Raw genomic sequence first — 21,577 nt, 5'->3', positions numbered from 1 at the left:
TGCATGTTTCCTGGTGGTGGAGTGGGAGAATGAAAAATGAGATCTACACACACACACACTGCACAAGCTTTTAATACTCTTTCAAAGCTAGAGAATTTCCCATTAGCAACATGACTTCTAATCTGTTCTGTTAAAAATAAGAAAAAAAGCTGACATAACTTCTCACCACCCCAGTCCCGAGTAATTAGCTCCAAGTATCTTCAATATGGTTCAGCACAAAAACCCGAATAATCTATATAAAACAATTTCAACCAAACCAGGCCTTCAGCTATTAAAGTCGTTTACTAGCAAACAAAAGCAAACTATGGGCTTACTCCATAATCATAAACGAAAGTTTGTTTGCAAGTTTGCTGATAAATTATTACTGTTTTGTGCATCCACTGTGTTATTCAAATGTGTAATTATTGCAGCAGAAAAGAATGGGAAGAAAGCCATTTAGAATTTGAATGTACGTTTTATGTTTTCATTTGAACTGAAGCAAGTGAAAACACTCCGAGACTATCAAATTGGGAACAGCTTTAAATATGAAAATGCAAAGTCCAGTGCGACTTTTGCATAATGTTGTGTTTTTAGAAAAGATACAACTTAACCTTTTATGGTGGCCCAAAATAGGAAGAGAATAACCCCACTAAAAGCCAGATTTGACATGGCTACTCCCTACCCCTTAAGAGGTTAAAAAATAAAAATAAAAAGTCAGGAGACTGTTCACAGACTTTCCATGTTGAGTTGCATTTAAGTTGGCACAATGAAAGTCAAGTAAATGGATTTATGTGGAGTTCAGTATGTGTTTACAGAGTTTAAGCAAGCTTAACAAATGCTTCAGATCAGAGGGTTACAGAACTACCATTACTTGCCCTTCAGACTGTCTTTCAAGACAGAGCTAGTCCCTCCCAAGATTCCTTCTTGGCCTTCATCGCTTCCTTTGGCTGCTGACAAAGCCATGCTAGTAGCACACATTCTTTTCCTCCCCCTGAAGCCCTGTGAGTTCATGCATTCTTTGCTCAAGAAGGAACCACCCCTTAACAAGTGAATGATGTTGGCAGTCACAAGTGGCCTCTTCCCACTGTGGCCACCCACCTGCATGTTCTACAACAGCTTAAAATAGCCATGTGATTCCTATTTGTTCAGCTTGCAACTCACCCCATGTTTATATATAGAAGCTAAAATCACCGGGACATGGAACACAATAAAAAAGAAGACGGGGAATCTCCAAAGATTGTAATTTATAGCTGCATCTCAACACACACACACATGAAGCAACACACCTGTTTGTTCAACAGAACACCTGTATTAAGCAAATTCAAAAGTTGGGTAGAGCAAACGAGTTTGTTTCTGTTGCATCAGTTGGAAGGCATTTTTAGAATACAGTTTCAGTTACTGAACAGGCTACAGAGGTATCTTTCTTGAAGCTTATCTCATGAGCATGATGTCTTATAGGCAATTTCTACATTTTTTTCATGTTCTCTGTAAGAGAATGCAAATAAAGGGAATGGCAAAGCATTAGTCATCTGCACTAAGCTACCTACAGAACTGCAATTGACTTGTGTGTATGTGTATAGGAGGGCGGAGAACAGCACTTAGTGTATTCCTCCTGCTATATTTCATCTGCATTAGAGTGCATGATAAGACACTTGGGCTGGAAAGGGACAATTTTGAGCATGCAATTTCTCCAATTTTGTTAATCAGTTATCTGTATGTAAAGTGCTTTGTATTTAGGGGATTTTACCCAATAATTGCTACAAAGTGTTTTATAACTAAGCAATTCGTTTACAAAAAAATAAAATAAAATCAATTTGGTGTGCTAATCTGATGACTGGAAAGGCAGTGTATTTTTTTAAAAGTAAATTTAAAGTGCTATTAATATTTAACTTTAAAATGTATGAAAAAGCATTTTGAGCAAATGAAAAAAAAATTTTTTTAACAACCACAATGACAAAATGGCACTAATAGAAAAAGTAATCGTTTCATTGTATACTGTGTTGGTATTATTTTCATGAGAAATAGTAAATAAGTATATTGAATAAATAAATAATAATGAAGGTTTACAAAAGCAAGCACATAGTAATAAGCTCAATGACCCAATGTGTCACTGCAGTCATCAAATGGCATGTCTTTTTTCAAAAAGGAAAGAAAGATGAAAAAGCAGCCTTAAAGAAATCTAAACCTCTTGGAGATAGTGTTTCTTTTCCATTTCTAAAGTCTGAAAAGAGACCCAAGAACCCGGGGGGGGGGGCACAAGAGAATAACTGTTTGATTACAACATTATGTACATGCTTCATAAAAAGGGATTGAATAAAATCCTAGCTATTCCAAGGAATCTACCTAGTGTGGAAACAGCCAGACTCCCATCTCAAGAGAATTTTTTTTTTTTTGCAGGGATCCCCATCCAAATATTATTGTAGTAGTGTTATAGGCCTTATAAGGAAACAAAGGAACGTTGAGGGATAAAAACTCACACTTACCCAACTAACCTCAAGGAAATGAAACAGTAGAAAGGTGATGGAACGTTTTAAGTGCAGCGAAGGTAGCACAAAAGCACCTGTTTTCCTACGGAGCCCATTCTGCAGGAGCTGGGGGCACTGTCATGCAGTGGTTCCGCTCCTTCCTCCTGGGCCGTGTTCAGAAAGTGGTGGTGGGGGATGAGTGTTCAGACCCCTGGGCTCTCACTTGTGGGGTGCCTCAGGGTTCTGTCCTCTCCCCCATGCTTTTTAATATCTATATGCAGCCGCTGGGAGAGATCATCAGGGGGTTTGGGCTGGGTGTCCATCAGTATGCTGATGATACCCAGCTCTACCTCTCTTTTAAATCAGAACCAGTGAAGGCGGTGAAGGTCCTGTGTGAGTGCTTGGAGGCGGTTGGAGGATGGATGGCGGCTAACAGATTGAGATTGAATCCTGACAAGACAGAAGTACTGTTTGTGGGTGTGGAGGACTCTCTGGTCCTGAATGGGGTAACTGTGCCCCTGAAAGACCAGGTGCGCAGCCTGGGAGTCATTTTAGACTCACAGCTGTCCATGGAGGCACAGGTCAACTCCGTGTCCAGGGCAGCTGTTTATCAGCTCCATCTGGTACGCAGGCTGAGTCCCTACCTGCCCACTGACTGTCTCTCCAGAGTGGTGCATGCTCTAGTTATCTCTCGCTTGGACTACTGCAATGCGCTCTACGTGGGGCTACCTTTGAAGGTGACCCGGAAACTACAACTAATCCAGAATGCGGCAGCTAGACTGGTGACTGGGAGCGGCCGCCGAGATCACATAACACCGGTCCTAAAAGACCTACATTGGCTCCCAGTACGTTTCCGAGCACAATTCAAAGTGTTGGTGTTGACCTTTAAAGCCCTAAATGGCCTCGGTCCGGTATACCTGAAGGAGCGTCTCCACCCCCATCGTTCTGCCCGGACACTGAGGTCCAGCTCCGAGGGCCTTTTGGCGGTTCCCTCATTACGAGAAGCCAAGTTACAGGGAACCAGGCAGAGGGCCTTCTCGGTAGTGGCACCCACCCTGTGGAATGCCCTCCCACTAGAGGTCAAAGAGAACAATTACCAGACCTTTAGAAGGCATCTCAAGGCAGCCCTGTTTAGGGAAGCTTTTAATGTTTGATGGATTTTTGTATTTTAGAATTTCTGTTTTTTTGGAAGCCGCCCAGAGTGGCTGGGGGAACCCGGCCAGATGGGCGGGGTATAAATAATAAATTATTATTATTATTATTATTATTTGTAGCTGAGGTAAGTTCTACAAGCATCACACTCTGCTCTGACATTAGGACCAGAGACAGGGGTGAGGCAAAATGGGAATCGCAGCATCTTGCTGCTCCCCTCTGCTAATCCCACTCTGTACCACTTCATGGGTGGGCCTGCTCTGGCCAGAGACATACTTATGCTGCAGCTAGAAGTCATGGCATGGAGGTGAACACAATTAAGTTTCCTCTGGGATGACTCCACATCTGGATCCACTGGCTGACATATTTGGAACAGAAAATTAATGACTTGGTGAGGGCTCAAAGACCTACTACTTCCTTCCCAACGAAGAGCTTTTATGCTATCAAGACTAAATGCTTTCCCCTCCGCAGTGACCACAGGTAGATACTTGCAAATTCCTTATCAAGCCCGCCTGTGTGCCTGTAATCAGGGAGTGCCAGATTCACTGGACCATATTCTTTTGGACTGCCCTTTGCACAGCAGACTCCGCAAACAGATGCTGATCAAGATATTGGATCTGCAACCCACAGCTCCAAGAGAAATCCAAATGAGGTTTCTCCTAGCGGATAGGGACAAGGATGTGACTGCCCCAGTGGCTTCCTTTTTAATCTCCATCTTACCTGAAGGGTTCTTAATGACTCATCCCTCTAGGGCAGGCATCCCCAAACTTGGCCCGCCAGATGTTTTGGGACTACAGTTCCCATCGTCCCTGACCACTGGTTCTGTTAGCTAGGGATGGTGGGAATTGTAGTCCCAAAACATCTGGAGGGCCAAGTTTGGGGATGCCTGCTCTAGGGAACAGACAGGGTGAAGCAGAACAATCAAGTACCTTGTGATTCTCGACAGCCTCACTCCTGTCCCTTTTAAATTTATCCTAGTGTTTTGAAATGTTTTAACTCGTAATGCCAATAAAGGCATTTGTATTTTATTGTATGGTTACCAAGTCACCATCCTGAGGGTCAAGGTGAGGAGTGTCACCTCCATCCACTTTGTATCACCCGAAACCTGATCACTATAGCTCTATATCATGGGGTTGTGCAGCAAGGTGTTCAGGTGAAGTGGTACAGTGTTGGAAAGTTTAACCTTGCTCACCATCTGGGTCTCTGAGAATTTACAACTGATGTTCTGCAAGATGAACAGCCCTTCATGAACCTAAGCATTGCAGTGTTGTAAATCAGTGGAGATCCACCAGGTCCAATCACCCACCCCTCTTTTTTCCATTGCTGTAGGATTTAATTTTTTCTCATGTTCCATTCCTATACAATGGCATTATATGTATGCAACCCTTCTCATTCATTCTTCCAAGTATGCAGAAACCCGTCTCCTGCCTGTTAGTTGGCACAGGGCCACCATGTTTGCTATTAAAATGACCTGGAAGTATCTTGTTTGTTTTTCAAGTTTTCCTTCCACTTGCAGTGTGGGGATTGAATTGATGGTTAAGATTCCCATGGACCTCCAAATCTCTTCTGTAGTGCATGTACACCATTTCTGCTACACTATAATTTGAATTGTGTTTTTTGAACTGGGAATGTACACAGGGGAATGTACCAAGGGGTCTTTTGCCTCTTTCAGCACCATGATTTTCTGAAGCTTCCCATCTACTTCTCAGAGAGTGGTTAACTCTGGTGACAGGATACTGAAGTACAGTAAAGTGATGGTCCATTTAATCAAGTATGAAAGTTTTGCAGACTTCTTACCAATAGCTTCAAAAGTATGATTAACTAAAAGTCTGGGTTGACTATCTGTAAACCCATGACTTCTGTAGTTACCTGTTTGCAGCACAAAGCATACACTCATTTGCATAAGTTTCTCCATCAGTCCCACAAACAGGATTAAAGTTCCTTGGGCATCCAGGTAGAGAATATAAGTCACATCTGGGCTGAGAATGAACAGATTTACAGTACTGATGTTTACTCAACTTGTATTTTTGAAATGTTTATTCAGAGTAGAATTTCTTCAAGTCTCAAAAATCCCAATTTTCATGAAGCAAGCCTACACACAGAATCAGTTTACACAGATAAAGTAGCATGATAACGTGTAGCTGTGAGGAGTAATAGGTATCATGAAAGTTGAGTTCGCAACTCCATCCACATATTGCATGAGTTCCATTCAATTCACATTTGACAACTTTGTAGGAATGCAATTATTGCAAACTTAACTCCACACCATGCATGCAGCCAAGGGTGGGGGGGGCAGAGGGCTATCTGACAAGGTGGTACCCATAACTGCAAGCTGAGCTTCGGTGTGGTTGAATTACTTTGTTTCTTATCTGCATCAGTTTTGTATGTGTTAATTCCCTTTGTTTTTTGAGCAGGGGACTGTACTGAAAAATTAGCAAGCGTGAAATGTAGAGGATAATTTACGTTCCTATCCGTGTTTTAGCCAAGGGATGTGAATTAGTTCCACTTAAGAATGCAGACTGAACAAAATCCACTGCACCTTTAAAAAAAAAATTATACATATATAAACAAAGGACTAGAACAACCTTCCTCAGCCTGCTGCCCTCCAGATGTTCCAGACGATAACATCCATCAGCCGATGGGAGTTGTCCAAAAATCATCTGGAGGGCAGCAGGTTGGGGTAGACGACACAAGAAGATGGGGGTGGTGGGACACCAATGGGAGTTCTTTAAATAATGTGTTCTTCTCGTTACTCCCCCCCTCCCCCACTATCCTTAAACTTACCTCGGAGAGGCTTTCCCCAGAAGGAGACATCAACAGGATTCCTGAGGGAAAAGAGCAGCCACAGGTTATGAGAGCAGCACGCCATTCCTACACCTGCTATGAACACACCTCCCTCCTCCTTCTCCCCTTCCCCAGATCCTGTTGCCAACTGATCCAGAAAACTGATCCAACCCCCCACATTCTGGATCCACCACCCCCATTTGCAAGAAAGGACACGAGCCGAAGCGAGCGTCCCCATTTGCTCGCATGCGCCGCAGCCAGTGCCGGATTTACATATAAGCTAAACAAGCTATCTTGGGGGGCCCAAAAAAATTTAAAGGGAAAAAACCTGGATGTACATTTCCAAAATATAAGATAAAAAAACAAATAAAATAAAATGTACATACAGCAACAGTGTTTTGTGTTGTGTAGGCTTCTATGATGTAAGTTATGGGCCCCGCCTACTAGCCTGTTCCCTAAAATATCACTGGTTTGCTCCTTTCTATATATAGGGTGCCTACATTCTGCATGGGCTAGCTGTAACAATTACCTTGATAAAATACATATTTTGTTATGTGAATATGCCTTTAGATACCTATTAGGTCCATAAATTACCATATAGCCTATATTCAATACAAAAAAGAGCGATGATTTGTTGTTGACAAAGGACAGCTGGACATATAAAGGGCCCCATTACCTTTAATTGCTTAGGGCCTCATCAAACCTAAATCCGGCCCTGCCCTGTTGCCAACTGATCCAGAAAAATGATCCAACCCCCCAACCCTACATCCACCACCACCCCATTCGCAAGAAGGGACACGAGCCGAGCGCCGCAGCCCGACCTTTCCCAGAAGGAGCAGAGGAGCAGGAGCTGCGTGAACAAGGTGGCAACCCAACCCCCCCCCGGTTACTGTGGCAACGCGGCCTCCCTCCTCCCCCCTACCCCGCCCCCGGTACCTCAAGGGTGTGTGTTTGTGGGGTGAAGGATGGAAGGAGGAGGAAGGGGACAGAGGGAGAGGAACGCTCGCGGAGAGGGTACCTGCCACGAACCACAGCAGCAGTAGCACCGGCGGCTGGAAGCCCGACCGTCGCATCCCGACGGCGGACCGGAGGGACCACGGAGCTCCTCCTGAAGGGCTCCGGCTATAGCGCCCGCGAGACAGAGGGGAGGCCCCGCCCTCCGCCACGCCACGCCCCCCTCGCCTCGCGCCCCTCCGCTCGCTCGAGCAACCGACTGCCCTGCCCACGTGACCTCCCGTGCGCTGAGGCGGCCAGTTGGCAAAAGGGCCGTGAGGGGAGAGTGAGGCGGCGGCGGCGGCGGCGTTGCTGCTGCTGGACTGTGGTGATTCTCTCCCGGCTTTTTTTTTAAATGAAGAAAATATTTCAGTTAAACAAGATCAAGGGGAAATAATAATGAAGTAAAAGGTGCATTGAAAAAAAAACCACAACACCCCCCACTATAATTATATACATACTTGTCTAAAACAAATGTTTATAAATGAAAATATTATTCTAACAGGCATACATTTATTTATAACCTATATATATATATATGCTTTTCCAATATGCCTACACACAACCTATAAGCTACCCGTTCCTATGTTTCAAGAGTTGTCACGACTTCTACTCATTGAATAAAGGTGACTATATAGATTTATCTTCCCAGTGGATCAGTATCAGCCATATTTATCAAAAACTACAGGATACAATACGTTTGGATTGTGGCTTTGAACACAAGCAGCTGGGAGCGCACCGGAGCTGGAATAAACTCTAAAAAAATTTTTTTTATATAAATTTCCTATTGTAGAACACCTCAATGCGGTTTAATGCGTACACAGCCTTACATAACAGAATCCATGGCAGTAACAGAAGGTGTTCAGAAACCCATGTTAGGGAAACAAAATAAAAAATTAAAAAATTCCTTCCAGTAGCACCTTAGAGACCAACTAAGTTTCTCATTGGTATGAGCTTTCATGTGCATGCACACTTCTTCAGATACACTGAAACAGTAGGGCTGGGTATGTTATTTCTGGAAGAGACTGAGAGGAGATAAGATAGCCATCTTCAAATATCCCAAGGGCTGTCACATGGAAGATGGAGCTAGGTTGTCGTCTCCTGGTCTGGACTGTGGGACTGGACTGGAACCAATGGATTCGAGTTACAAGTTACATCAGGAGGAACTTTCTGACAGTAAGAAGTGTTCAACAGTGGAATGGTTGCTCTCTTGGAGGTGGTGGACTCTTCTTCCTTGGAGGTTTGCTGCGGAGGTTGGATGGCCATCTGTCATGGATGCTCTAGTTGAGATTCCTGCACTGCAGCGGGCTGGACTAGATGACCCTTGGATCCCTTTCCAACGCTACAATTCTATGATTCTATCGATAGGCCAACTGGCTCCGTTAACTTCCAAGCACCAATTGGGTAAGTCCACACAAAACTGTGAAGCATTCGAGGGAAGAATAACACCAGAGGGGAATCCCATCTCAGCTATTTGACAGCTGTAGCTATCTATGGCTGGGAAATGGGAACACATTTTTCACCAGACTAAAAGGGTCCTCAATATTGGCTCTGGTCACCTGCTTGCTTCCACGTGAGCCAATATACCGTAGGCAAAGAGCATATTGGTCTCAGCGGAGTTTCCATCTGAAAATTAGATCCTGTAACCGCCATGCAAAGTAGTTTGCCTCAACTGACACTATTTCGGGCTTTATTGGGGCATGGGAATTACTTGTGTAGCAGTACTTATTTGGAACTGAATAGAAAGGAGTTCGGTGGAACAAGGGACAGTGCTAAGCTGATGCCGATGTAGCTCTTGTTCACAGAAACCAATCAGATTGCTAGCGCATGTGCAGTTTTGCTGTGTTGAAAATTGCACTGGACTGAAGGGGCAAGTTCCTTACTATATAAATCCTGAAAAAGCTGTTAGGAATGTGTATGAATTGAGCCTCGGGTGTGCCCGTTGTTATCTCCTCCCTATCTGAGAATTTATTCAGATACAGCTTTATTAAAATATATACAAACTATATTACAAAATATATTAAAAGAGCATCGAAGAACTGGTTGATTTAATTATGGCACATGCTTATTGGTACAAGTACTTCCAGCAGAAAATGAACTTACTTGGAATTTCCAGAGTCCTGAGAATCTTACAGTCTGTGTCCATGTAAGATTTGTTTCTTATTTAAACACATTGTCTGCAGAAAAAAAGAGATAGAAATGCTATTCCTGATAAGTCTGATATACCCTGTAGCTTTACATCACTAGCTAGAAAGTTAGCTTGTATTGCGTTCCAGCTCTTATCTATGTGCTAAAATGGTCCAGGATGCTAATTGTCCACCTTCCAATAAGCCATTCATCACGGAGTCCAACAAAGCCTCTTTGTAAAAAGTCATCAGGGAATGCCTTGCAGATATTTTAGTTCTTTGGGCCTTTAATCTCAGCAAACTTAGACTTCCAGTCCTACATAAAGGCAGTTTTGTTTCTGTTTAAACAAAGAATCCAAATCATTTATCAAATGCCACCCAGAATGGCTGGGGCAACCCAGTCAGATGTTTTGGGCGGGGTACAAATATGATGATGATAATGATAATGATAACAACAATAACAGCAGCAACAGCAACGACAGTTAAGGGATTTACTGTGATGTGAGCTTTCATAAGCTAGAGTCCTGTTCATCAGGTGCACGAAGTATTATCCTGGCTGGCATATATGAAATGTTTTTTAAACAGCTTGACCAAATGACCAGGGAATTCAAAAAGTAGCTACTGTCTGCAACAATTCTATGTAAAGCTTGAGGGCCAAACTACATGCCAGGATAAATATGCTTCATAAAGAGTGAATTTAAATGGACCACTTTTATCTTGAAGAAAATACAACCCCGAGGCTCCAGTCTATATGGGGTTCCCTATGTGAGCTGGGATACCACACCATTTTCTGCTGAAAATTCCCTCAAGTCAGCTCTTTTTGATCCCAAATCTCTTTGATCCTAAAGGGGCTTATTTGCAGTAACTGGCACAGGAGTGGGGGTGGGAATAGGAGCTGTTTTTTTGGCAAAAAGTGACAAATAGGGTCTGTATGGCCTGTTTAAGCACATTTTTACAAAGTCACGTTTATCTTAAATAACAATTTGACCCTAAGATATGCAAAGTTACTATTCACAACTACTGTATAGCATTTGGCACTGTGGAGTGATACAGGATACCATTGTCTCCATCTTTGCCTAAAGAAGGGGAATAGGCTTCCTGACAAGTTCTACTTCAGCAATTTCATGTTGAAATTTCTCCTTGAAAATTCCTTTGTTGAAGAATAGCAACTTTCAGGGCAGCAGCAAAGTGTCCAAGGAGACTGAAATGTTCTTGCCCTAGTTTCTGAATGTTGCAATTTCTGGTTTTTATTCTGTATTCTTTTGTGCACCTGTTTCTTCTGCATGGAGTGCAGAGCAAGCATTGCTGGAATATATCACGTTTCAATACATATATCACATTGGAAGATGAACATTTGAATGAGCCCTGTGTTCGCATCATAACATGTTGTTCCACCCCAATGAGTGAAAAGCATAAGCTTCACTGTCAAACATATATCTTACTCTAGGCATGGTGAGGCAGACCAACAATGCTTTAACAGTACCCCAAAATGTGTTACCTGATCATGACATTTTGGGATACAGTTAAAGCACAGTTGATTACCTATTGTTTTTTGCTTCAAACACCCAAACATTTTTTGATAATGTTGGCCACTAGAGGGCACATCAGTGTTAAAAATAAATGCTGGTGTATGAGAATGATATTCTATCCTGGAACAACCTGGATGAAGCAAAGGAACAGGCTGTTGTTGTTGTTGTTGTTGTTGTTGTTGTTGTTGTTGTTGTTGTTGTTAAAAGAAAGGAGACATGCAGCTTGCATCACTCTGGCCAGACGATTTTGCAAGGGATCCTTTAGATACAGTGCTGCTTTCCCTAGATTATTCAGTCAGGGAATTCCCAAACGAGAAATATCATTCTCTTAGCGGCAGGCTCAGTAACTCCCAGACTAGATACCGGAGCATATTAGTGTTGTACTGTGAAAGAACTGCTAGTGTGGAGCAAGGAATGAATTAATGGGACAAAATTAAAGTCCCCATCGCAGGACTGGCCCAAAACATTTTGCTGTCTGTGGTAATGAACAGGATGGTGCCCTCCAATTCCACATACAGTACAGACCGACAACTGAATTTTTCATCAGCATTGGTGATAGAAAGGTGAGCTTCCTGAGGGCAGCAGGCAAGGCTAGTGAGGGCAGTCCAGGCCACATGGCCCACACAGCTCTGTCCAGGGACACCTCAGTGCCACCTCCAACCCCCCAGCACCTGCTGCCAGCGGTGGCTGCCTCACTCTGCCTAATGGTAGAGTCGGCCCTGTTCCCATGAACCTCCCACAGAGGAAACTGCTGTCTGATGAGACCACATGATTTCCAGCCGTGCCAACTTGAATAAAATATGGGGGGGGAGAGGAAGGTAAGCCCTGCCCACATATTTGATCACATGGCATGGGATGCACACACCATTTGAATGTCAATGGCCATCAACTTTGGCCCCCTCAAATATTTTATTCGGGGCCCCGAAGGGACCTTGGCCCCTAGGAGTTGGCTCCTATGTTTCTACTGCTAGACTTGCCTCAGTCCAATAATTTCTGTTGGGGGTGGGCCGATCAGCCACCTAACCTTTTTTTAAAAAATGGCCTAAGAATGTGGTGTGGTATCTGAAAAAGAAACATTTTACCATCCTTGATAAACAAAGAGAATATACTCAGTTCATCTTTAAAATAACATACTCTCCAACATTTCCCTGATGAAAATAGGGACGTCTTATTAAATAATAATAACAACAACCACAATTTTACTATTTATATCCCACCCATCTGGGTACTGGGTTGCCCCAGCCACTCTAGGCAGGTTCCAATATATTTAAAAGAACATAATAAAACATTAAATATTTTTTTAAAAAAACTTCACTCTCCAGGGCTGCCTTCAGATGGATTGGGGATTGGATAACTCCATACCCTTTGATATTTCTCTGATGAAAATATGCACGTCCTAAGGAAAAGTGAGGGATTCTGGCTTCGAATCTGAAATGGATGGCTTCTGTAAATCCCAGATTGTCCCTAGAAAATAGGGACACTTGGAGGGTCTGAAATAAACATTTAAAAAATTGCTCATTTCCTGTCATGGGCTGGTCATCAAACTCAACCAAACCTACCTCACATGAATGCTGGGAAGATATGACATGGCTGCGAAAGGAGACTTAATGTTTATATCTTAGGTATTAAAAGGATGCTTCTTTGTAATAAAGGGACATGTTTTCCTCACCTCGCACACCACACAAATTAGTACAGTTCCAAGGCTTCAACCAATCTTTGCATGTTTCAGATGCATAAGTCCTGTGTGTTCAATTAAGCTCAGGTTAGCATGCACAGCCCATTGATTCCTACAAAGAGATAGAAAGTGTTTGCTTCTCAGGATACCAAATTAATCCCTGCAGCACCTGACACTGGCTTGTGCAGGGGAACATCCTAGTTGATGGCCCCTTTGGTGTATTTGTATATACAGTACTGTACTTATTTAGGGCAATAGCTAATCAGCTTTGCAAAGCCCATCAGACATAGGATATACACTGTCCTCTTTCCTCCCACAGCACTGGCCGTGAGTCACATTATCCAGTTGAATTGGAATAAGTTAGAGAGCAGTATCTTATTCACTGCAGACACCCATTTCCCCCTCTTACTGACACTTAATTTATCTCATTATTAATCTGCAGAGCCTCCTAGGCATGAGAGAGAGAGAAAAACACAGCGGCTCTTTTTCTGAAATTTCTCATTCCCAGCTGACCGCTTTCAGTGCTGACTTTGGTCTTCTGTGAGACATTAAAAATAGAAATGCATAAAGAGATTTAAGCATGCTTTAACAGCATGAATGAATACCAGGGTCTGACTTCAGCACAGGGGAGATGGGTTTCAAGGAGAGAGCAACAATGAAACAAAACCACCCTGCATAGGATGTATGGTTAACTTTAGCAAGCAAAACCAACATCATATAGGCAGGTACCATTGCATTTCAAACTGGGTGATTCTGGGTCTCTGTTCTGGTGCTGCTGGTTGTGAGCAGCAGCTGTACCATGTAGGAAAAACACCTTCCTAAGTTCTAGCATAGCTCCCCACCCTGCAGAGAGCCTAGGGCAACCAGATGAAAAAGAGGGCACAACTCTGACATAATGAACAGTTGTGCCGTAATGCAACACACACCTGCTAAAATTTCCTATGGACAGCTACTAAAGCTGCAAAATTATTTTGCCTCTGTACACACTATTGGCTCCTACAGTCATGGCCCATGACTGTATATTATATATAAACAATTTCAGGCCAGGCTTGGGCCATTGCTTGAACAGTGATTCATGCGGCATTATGTGCCACCTTTTGCTAGACCAGGGTGCTAGACTTGGGTCTCCAGCTGTTTTTGGACTACAATTCACATCATTCCTGACCACTGGTCCTGCTAGCTAGGGATGATGGGAGTTGTAGTCCAAAAACAGCTGGAGACCCAAGCTTTGGAAACCCTGAGCTAGACTTTGGTTCCAGCCTATAGTTCCCTTTGCTTTCACTTTTGATGGATTACCTGGCACCTGATCCTCTTGAGTGCCTCTTTTCCTCTGTAGTGACATTTAAAGAACACTCAAGACACATTTAAAACACATAATGCTGCCCAAATTGGGAACTGTCGTTTCACCCTTGCAGAGCTACAGTTTAAAGCGCCCTTAACAAACTACAGGTCCCAGGGTTATTCAGGAGAAGCCACACACTTTAAATGTGTGTTGAATGGTGTGTCTCTGCCCTTAGTTCCAGATCCTGCCTCAATGAACTCTACCTAGGAGTTTCACATTGTTAATGTACCATGCAGTTGTGCCCTAAGTCCCTTGGACATTCTGCTGCCTTAGTCAAATGAACCAAATATTAGCCCCTTTGTATTTAGAAAACGGGCTAGTTTTTTACCCAGCTCTACCAGACAGATAGCAGCCTTTCCTTTCCTCTGGCAGGGTAGAGTCAGGATTTCAATGGGAGAGCACATTGCCAGGTACATTTGAGCTAGATCCTCTCCTGCCCCCAAGTCATTTATGTTCTGGAAGGATTTTTATCCCCTGACCATGGAGATGTCGTTTGTAGATGTGTATGACCCAAGCAAGCATGGTAACGTACTTCAGAGGCAATTAATTACAGGCATGCTAGAATAAATAAGAACAGAGGATTAGATTTTAATATGGTTGGATCACCCTCACTCCAATCTCATGTGTGCATATGCACAGTGACAGCCAAACAATTTCTATTAAAAGCTACTGAAGCATCGCCATTTGCTTCCTAGGTACTAGATTAGAATTCTATTATTAGGGAAAATCAATTAGTAGTTTGAACAGCAACAAAATCCCTCCGTGCACAAATGGAGGCTCAAGTTTTGTGTTTACATGCACAGATTGAAAGCAAACATTCCCCCCCACCATCACCTCACTGAACTATATACAGTAGTTAAACTTACTGCTGCACAACTGGGTGGATTTTAGCGGCTTTCATAATTATACGAGTGCAAGGTGTAGCAGAAGGGCACCAACTGCTCTCACGCCAACCCTGTAGGGTAGCCTGGTAGCAAAGGATGCCCCACCTGGTTTCTCTCTCTCTGCTGCCACCACCCACTTATGTGTTACTTGGGGCTTGGGTCCCCATTGTCTTAGGATGGTCACTCCATGAGTTGGGAAATAGCTGGCTGAATTTCAAATATCTTGCTGAGCAACTTCAGCCCATCTCTCCCAGGCCCTTTAACAACCACTAATGGAGTCCAAATAAGGGGGTGGGATCCCCCCATGGAATCTGCCCCAGTCATTCTGTTGCTGGGGCCCACTCCCAGGCAGCCCTGACCCTCTCCCCTTAAGAACAAAATACTAATTATATAAAACACCAATAAAGCAGTAGAACATCAACAACCTCATATATGCTGATGGCACAACCTTGATGGCAGAAAGTGAGGAGGAATTAAAGAACCTTTTAATGAGGTTGAAAGAGGAGAGCACAAAATATGGTCTGAAGCTCGACGATTTGAACTTTAGAAATAAGACGGCAGTGGACAGTTGCGAGGAATTCCCAATTTCTTGAAGCATGGGAACCCAAAAATAAATTATTTAGATGATTTGGCATAACATTCGGTTGGATTGATATATATATGTGTATAATTTGAAATATTGAATGTGATATAATTGGTTTTAATTGGAAAATTAATAAAAATATTTTTAAAAAAAAATAAAAAAAAAATATGGTCTGAAGCTCAACATCAAAAAAAAAACTAAGATCATGGCCACTGGTCCCATCACCTCCTGGCAAATAGAAGGGGAAGAAATGGAGGCAGTGAAAGATTTTACTTTCTTAGGTTCCATGATTACTGCAGATGGTGACAGCAGTCACGAAATTAAAAGACGCCTGCTTCTTGGGAGAAAATCAATGGCAAACCTAGACAGCATCTTAAAAAGCAGAGACATCACCTTGCCGACAAAGGTCCGTATAGTTAAAGCTATGGTTTTCCCAGTAGTGATGTATGGAAGTGAGAGCTGGACCACAAAGAAGGCTGATCGCCGAAGAATTGATGCTTTTGAATTATGGTGCTGGAGGAGACTCTTGAGAGTCCCATGGACTGCAAGAAAATCAAAGCGATCCATTCTTAAGGAAATCAGCCCTGAGTGCTCACTGGAAGGACAGATCCAGAAGCTGAGGCTCCAGTACTTTGGCCACCTCATGAGAAGAGAAGACTCCCTGGAAAAGACCCTGATGTTGGGAAAGATGGAGGGCACAAGGAGAAGGGGACGACAGAGGACGAGATGGTTGGACAGTGTTCTCAAAGCCACCAACATGAGTCTGACCAAACTGAGGGAGGCCTAGCGTGCTCTGGTCCATGGGGCCACGAAGAGTCGGACACGACTAAACGACTAAACAACAACAAAGCAGTAGAAACAAAACAAAACAAAACACTAAAAAGAAACTAAACCCAGCCCCAACTAAACATTTATCCCAATATAGCACAAAACAAAACCAAAAAACCCAACATTTAAGACACCAGAGATTAAAACTATTTTAAAACATTTTAAAACATTTTTGATTGTTCCTCCCTCTCAGGGGGTGGACCTTGCAGCAGGAAGCGGTCTTCCCTCCACACTTACAGCAGCAGCAGTAGTGTCCCAATGGCCTCCTGGAGTCTTTTGGCTCTTCAGGCAAGTGTGGGCCCCACCCCCTAGGCTAGATGGATTAAATCTCTAGACCATGTTTTCACATCAGCAAGCGATGCTGCGCCAGAAGTATTTGAACAACAAACTTGTGTGTGTGTGTGTGTGTGTGTGTGTGTGTGTGTGTGTGCAGAAATCAATATACAAGTTTGACTTCTCTGCTGTTTTGGAACATTACTGGAGACAAAAATACTTTCCCAAAATACTCCAAACGCATGGAAACAACTCTTGAAAGTTCCATGTGAAAGTCGAAATATGTAACCCAGTTACAGAATCTCTTTTGAAAACAATTTTCTGAATGACTCAGAGGAAAGAACTGGAGCTTCCCTGAGGAAAGAAATTATTTCTACCACTCTCCTCTGCTGAGGTGGATTATTCACCACACTGAAGTACGTCACTAGGATTGAGAAGTTTCTTCTGACTGGGATTCATCTTAACTTTTATACTTTCTGAAGAATTTTCATAGCTTGACTCACTGACTTTTCCCACAGAGTATTCATGAAATACAGATAATTCAGGAAATTCCTCTAACCAGGGCCCTGGAAAAAAAGAAAACTTCTCCAGAATTCCAGTTGCTGAATATGGATTGGGGCAGAGGTAGCTGGTGTAATGCCCTCCAAATGTTGTTGGATCCTCACTCCCATCAGCCCCAGACAGCATGGCATGATGGGAATTGTAGTCCAGCAACTTTTTGCTACCCCTGGATTAGGCAGCAGATGGAAAGCTTGGTATAATACAGAGGAAGACAGATCCTGACAACAAGCAAATCCATATACAGAATTCATATACATGCTATATACAGAATTCATAAATAGGCTAGCATTACTGCTGACATCCCAAAGTAAAGTTTTATCATTTAAAAAATGGCAGCGAGTCAAATCAGGTTGGCCAATGCAAGCCCAGTTCATCACCTTTTTAAGGCATGGAATCAAATACTAAAGCGGTGTGGTTATGAACTCTAGAGTTTAAAAAAAGGTAAAGGACCCCTGACAGTTAAGTCCAGTCACAGATGACTCTGGGGTTGCGCCGCTCATCTCACTTTACAGGCCGAGGGAGCCGGTGTTTGTCTGCAGACAGTTTTTCTGGGTCATGTGGCCAGCAAAACTAAGCCGCTTCTGGCGCAACAGAACACTGAAACCAGAGCAGCGCACGGAAACGCTGTTTACCTTCCCACCGGAGTGGTACCTATTTATCTACTTGCACTTTTGGTGTGCTTTTGAACTGAGTTTTGTTGTTGTTTAGTCGTTTAGTCGTGTCCAACTCTTCGTGACCCCATGGACCAGAGCACGCCAGGCACTCCTGTCTTCCACTGCCTCCCTCAGTTTGGTCAGACTCATGTTTGTGGCTTTGAGAACACTGTCCAACCATCTTGTCCTCTGTCGTCCCCTTCTCCTTGTGCCCTCTATCTTTCCCAACATCAGGGTCTTTTCCAAGGAGTCTTCTCTTCTATGAGGTGGCCAAAGTACTGGAGCCTCAGCTTCTGGATCTGTCCTTCCAGTGAGCACTCAGGGCTGATTTCCTTCAGAATGGATAGGTTTGATCTTCTTGCAGTCCATGGGACTCTCAAGAGTTTAGGCTTCCTTAAAAAAGGATTAGCCAAAATCACAAAGCATGAGTGTATCCATGGCCTTCCATATTCAGAGGATGAATATCTCTGTCTACAGATGATAGGTTTTTTAAAAAGAGAGAGGGTGCCTATTTTCATTTTGTTGCAGTTAAGGACTTCCATTTGGCTGGGTACTGAAAACAGAATGCAGGACCAGAGGGATATTTTATCTAACCCAGCAAGGCAGGTCTTAGGTTCTTACATTTTGAAGTTCATTCATGTAGATATTATTAGAATATGAATGATCAGCCTTGCAGAGAAGAGATTTATGGTGCCATGGCAACCATCGCCATAGCAACCGATAATGAATTGGCTGCCAAAGGAGCACAGATATGAAATCTGGTTTCAGTGAAAAGCATGATGCAGTAATTACAGGAATTTCTTTTGCCGAGCCCGTGTGGCAGGCCAGAGATATGCGCATCGCTCCGAGGAGTCTGGTGGCTCTGTCAGACATGAAAGAAAACATCGAGGTGCCAAAGCAACGCAAGTTTCTGCACAAAGGAATCCCATTATTGAGTGAGGCAAATCCCCCACCCAGTTGAGAAAGGAAGAGGGTATCATCATTTGAATGTTTCACAAATAGCAAGGAAGCAGCACTCATTTCAGAGAGTACTGGAATTGGTGGAGCTCTCTTCCTGTGGTGAATGTTCCAGTACTGCAGAGTAGTTAATGATGTGATGGGTAGCTCTCATTCCTGCTGAATTTCATGCAAAGAAAACTAGCTGGCTCCTCCACCCCACCCCACCCAAATCCAGCCAACTTTACTTATTAAGCTTCTCAGGCACAGAATGTATTTCTTTGCTTTCCCTCCACCTTGCCATGGCATCGTCGTACCTAACCTAGCCTAGCTCCAACCACCGTGCCACTTGACTTGGCAAAAACTGAACCCTAGACATTTGTTGACCCTGAAAAAGAACTGTTCTCTTCAGATTAAATTATACAACAGAAAAATGTATTTAAAATAAAAATAAAGAACCAACCCTTTCTGCATTTGTGTCACCACTTCTTTTCCAAAATAAACTATGCATTCTTGGCATACCCTTTTGCCTTCCTGGAGCTATCCCTGGTGCTGACCAGTTGCTATAATTCATGGAAATGAGCAGACCAAATCATTTCCTCTCTGGCTTCGTATATGGGTATTGCTGTTGCTAGAGGACTGTTCAGTGTGTTGTTATTATGCTGAAGTGTGTGACTTCCAGACAATCTCAAGTCCTTCCTTCCTTCCTTCCTTCCTTCCTTCCTTCCTTCCTTCCTTCCTTCCTTCCTTCCTTCCTTCCTTCCTTCCTTCCTGTAATAAATAACATTATTATTATTATTATTCCTTCCTTCCTTCCTTCTCTTTTCTTCATATCCTGTGCTGCCTTTTTGTTTTATCTTCTTCCCCCAATAATTCCAGAAGGTACAGAACTCCCCTTTAAGCTTATCTAAGACTGATCCTCTTCTTCCTGGAAAAGGACACAATTAAAGTTCAACAGCTTTGCGACAGGTGGAGAGATATTTAACAAGTGCAGCCTTTTCCGTCCTCATAACTCCATGAGTCACTCAATCAGTTTCTTTCAGAAAAAAATGATGCTGATGCTGAAAGGTTGGTGGCAGCCCTAACTTGATCCATCTTTAATCAGATTGTTTAGCATTCTCATATCAAGGATGCACGTCTGAGCTAGTGTTTTCCTGCGTGGCTTGCCTGCAGGGAAGAGCTTTCTCTCCCAGCCACAAGGGGGCATGGCTGGCTTTTCATAATTATCCTTTCCACTAAGATTCCCCATCAAAAACAAGGCCTTCAGGAAAGCACCTAGAAGTGAATACCACTTAAGAGGGCTGGTGCCATTGTTCAGAAAAATAAACGTTACGCTTATTATTATATGTCATTTTCCAGGGAGATGTAGACAGACATACCCGGTGCCTTTCCCCCCCAGCTGGAGCCAAGTTCTAGCACCTCTCAGGTGGGTGCCATTGTGGGCCATCACTCCCTCCCCCACCCACTTCTTGCCTTGACGTCCTTCTGAGAAGCCCCGAGTGAACATTTCAAGTCAAAACAGAAGCTGGCCAGCTTGTGCAAGTCAACACATTTTTTAGATCTACGACTCCACCTAGCTGCTCCTACCCATGATTGGTCAAGCCAAAGGGTGCGGCCAATTCATATTTCCTTTTCTTCAATCCGTCTCTCATATAGTGGAGGCATGCTTTAAGCTTTCCAGCCAGGCCTCTATCATTCCAGCCAGGCCTCTACCGTTTGTGTGAGGACCCTTCCAAGGTGCGCTAGTCATTTGCCTGAATCTAAGAGAACGGGGGAGGCAGGGTCACATTTATTTGACCTGCAGCAGAACTAGGGTGACCTCCAAATCAGCTAGTGAGGCAGCTTACCATAGCTTTTAGCATCTCCATGGGCTGTTGTCAAACCGGCATCTGTTCAGGGCTGCCCAGAATCGCCCAGTGACTTACTGTAACAACTTCATGGTGAGTTCCGGTACCTATTTTTCCGGGAAGCGGGGGAGAGGGGAACACTGGAGATACCAAATATGTAGCTGCCTCTAGTCCATGGTATTGGAGGAATATACTGCACGTTCTGAGATATCTGCTCATAACTGTAAGGCAGAAGGGGGTCTTGAAGCCGCCTGACCCAGACATCTGAATCTTTGGACCACCTATGAGATCGTCTTACCCTTGCACATGCCCACACGACCACTTTGATTGGTGGATTTGGCACCACTGCAGGTGCTGCATAATACCCTTTCCGTATTTGTAATAACTTTGGAACTCCCTGCCTCTTGAGATCAAGTAGGCACCTTCACTGCTCTTTTCGGTGCCTGCTTAAAACATTCCTATTTAGACAAGCCTACCCGTGGGACGTGGGTGGTGCTGTCGTCTAACCACTGAGCCTCTTGGGCTTGCCAATCAGAAGGTTGGCAGTTCAAATCCCCGCAATGAGGTCAGGCCCGTAGCAAGGGAGGGGCGATGGGGATGGGGTGCCCCAGGCAGCACTCTGGCGGGGGGCAGTGCCCCTGGCCCCTCCCCACCCGCCGCCGTGGCACGACCGCCATCGCGGAGATGCCCCAATGTTGCGGCAGCAACCTGCTCCGTAGTGCGCTCTGCTCCTTCCTGTTCTGGCAGAAGCAAGGGGCGGGTCAGAGAGGGACGTCAGTGGCGGCCACTGACGCCCCTCCCTGGCCCGCCCCTCATCTCCTCCACTCAAGCAGGAAAAAGCAGAGCGCGCCGGCCGAGCAGAGCAGCAGCGCCAACCTGGATGGACTGCGCATGTGCGGACATGCGCAGTCCATCCAGGCTGACGCTGCTGCTCCCACAGCAACCTTACAAGCGGCAACTCGTAAGG

The 21,577-nt window shown here is 44.0% G+C and overlaps 1 protein-coding gene across 4 annotated transcripts; it reads right to left on the bottom strand.

Moving 5' to 3' along the window:
- Positions 1 to 1,208: 1,208 nt before the first annotated feature.
- SPINK2 (serine peptidase inhibitor Kazal type 2) lies at positions 1,209 to 21,266 on the bottom strand. Of its 4 annotated transcripts, XM_088658874.1 has the most exons (7): positions 21,087 to 21,266; positions 19,352 to 19,506; positions 12,698 to 12,815; positions 9,477 to 9,550; positions 6,381 to 6,421; positions 5,466 to 5,575; positions 1,209 to 1,464 (listed from the first exon to the last, which is right to left on the bottom strand). In XM_088658874.1, the coding sequence occupies exons 4-7, from the start codon at positions 9,517 to 9,519 to the stop codon at positions 1,416 to 1,418; spliced, it is 243 nt and encodes an 80-aa protein (XP_088515000.1). In that variant the 5' UTR covers positions 9,520 to 9,550; positions 12,698 to 12,815; positions 19,352 to 19,506; positions 21,087 to 21,266; the 3' UTR covers positions 1,209 to 1,415. The 4 variants fall into 4 exon arrangements, with proteins under 4 accessions (XP_088515000.1, XP_088514999.1, XP_088515001.1 ...); XM_088658873.1 differs by lacking the exon at positions 12,698 to 12,815; XM_088658875.1 differs by lacking the exons at positions 12,698 to 12,815; positions 19,352 to 19,506; positions 21,087 to 21,266 and adding an exon at positions 16,578 to 16,596.
- Positions 21,267 to 21,577: the final 311 nt, after the last annotated feature.

The sequence above is a fragment of the Zootoca vivipara genome, chromosome 15 (genome assembly GCF_965207765.1).
Source record: "Zootoca vivipara chromosome 15, rZooViv2.hap1.1, whole genome shotgun sequence".
Lineage (NCBI taxonomy): Eukaryota > Metazoa > Chordata > Lepidosauria > Squamata > Lacertidae > Zootoca > Zootoca vivipara.
The sequence above is the reverse complement of the archived record's forward strand: the minus strand, read 5'-3'. Positions and strand labels throughout refer to the sequence as shown.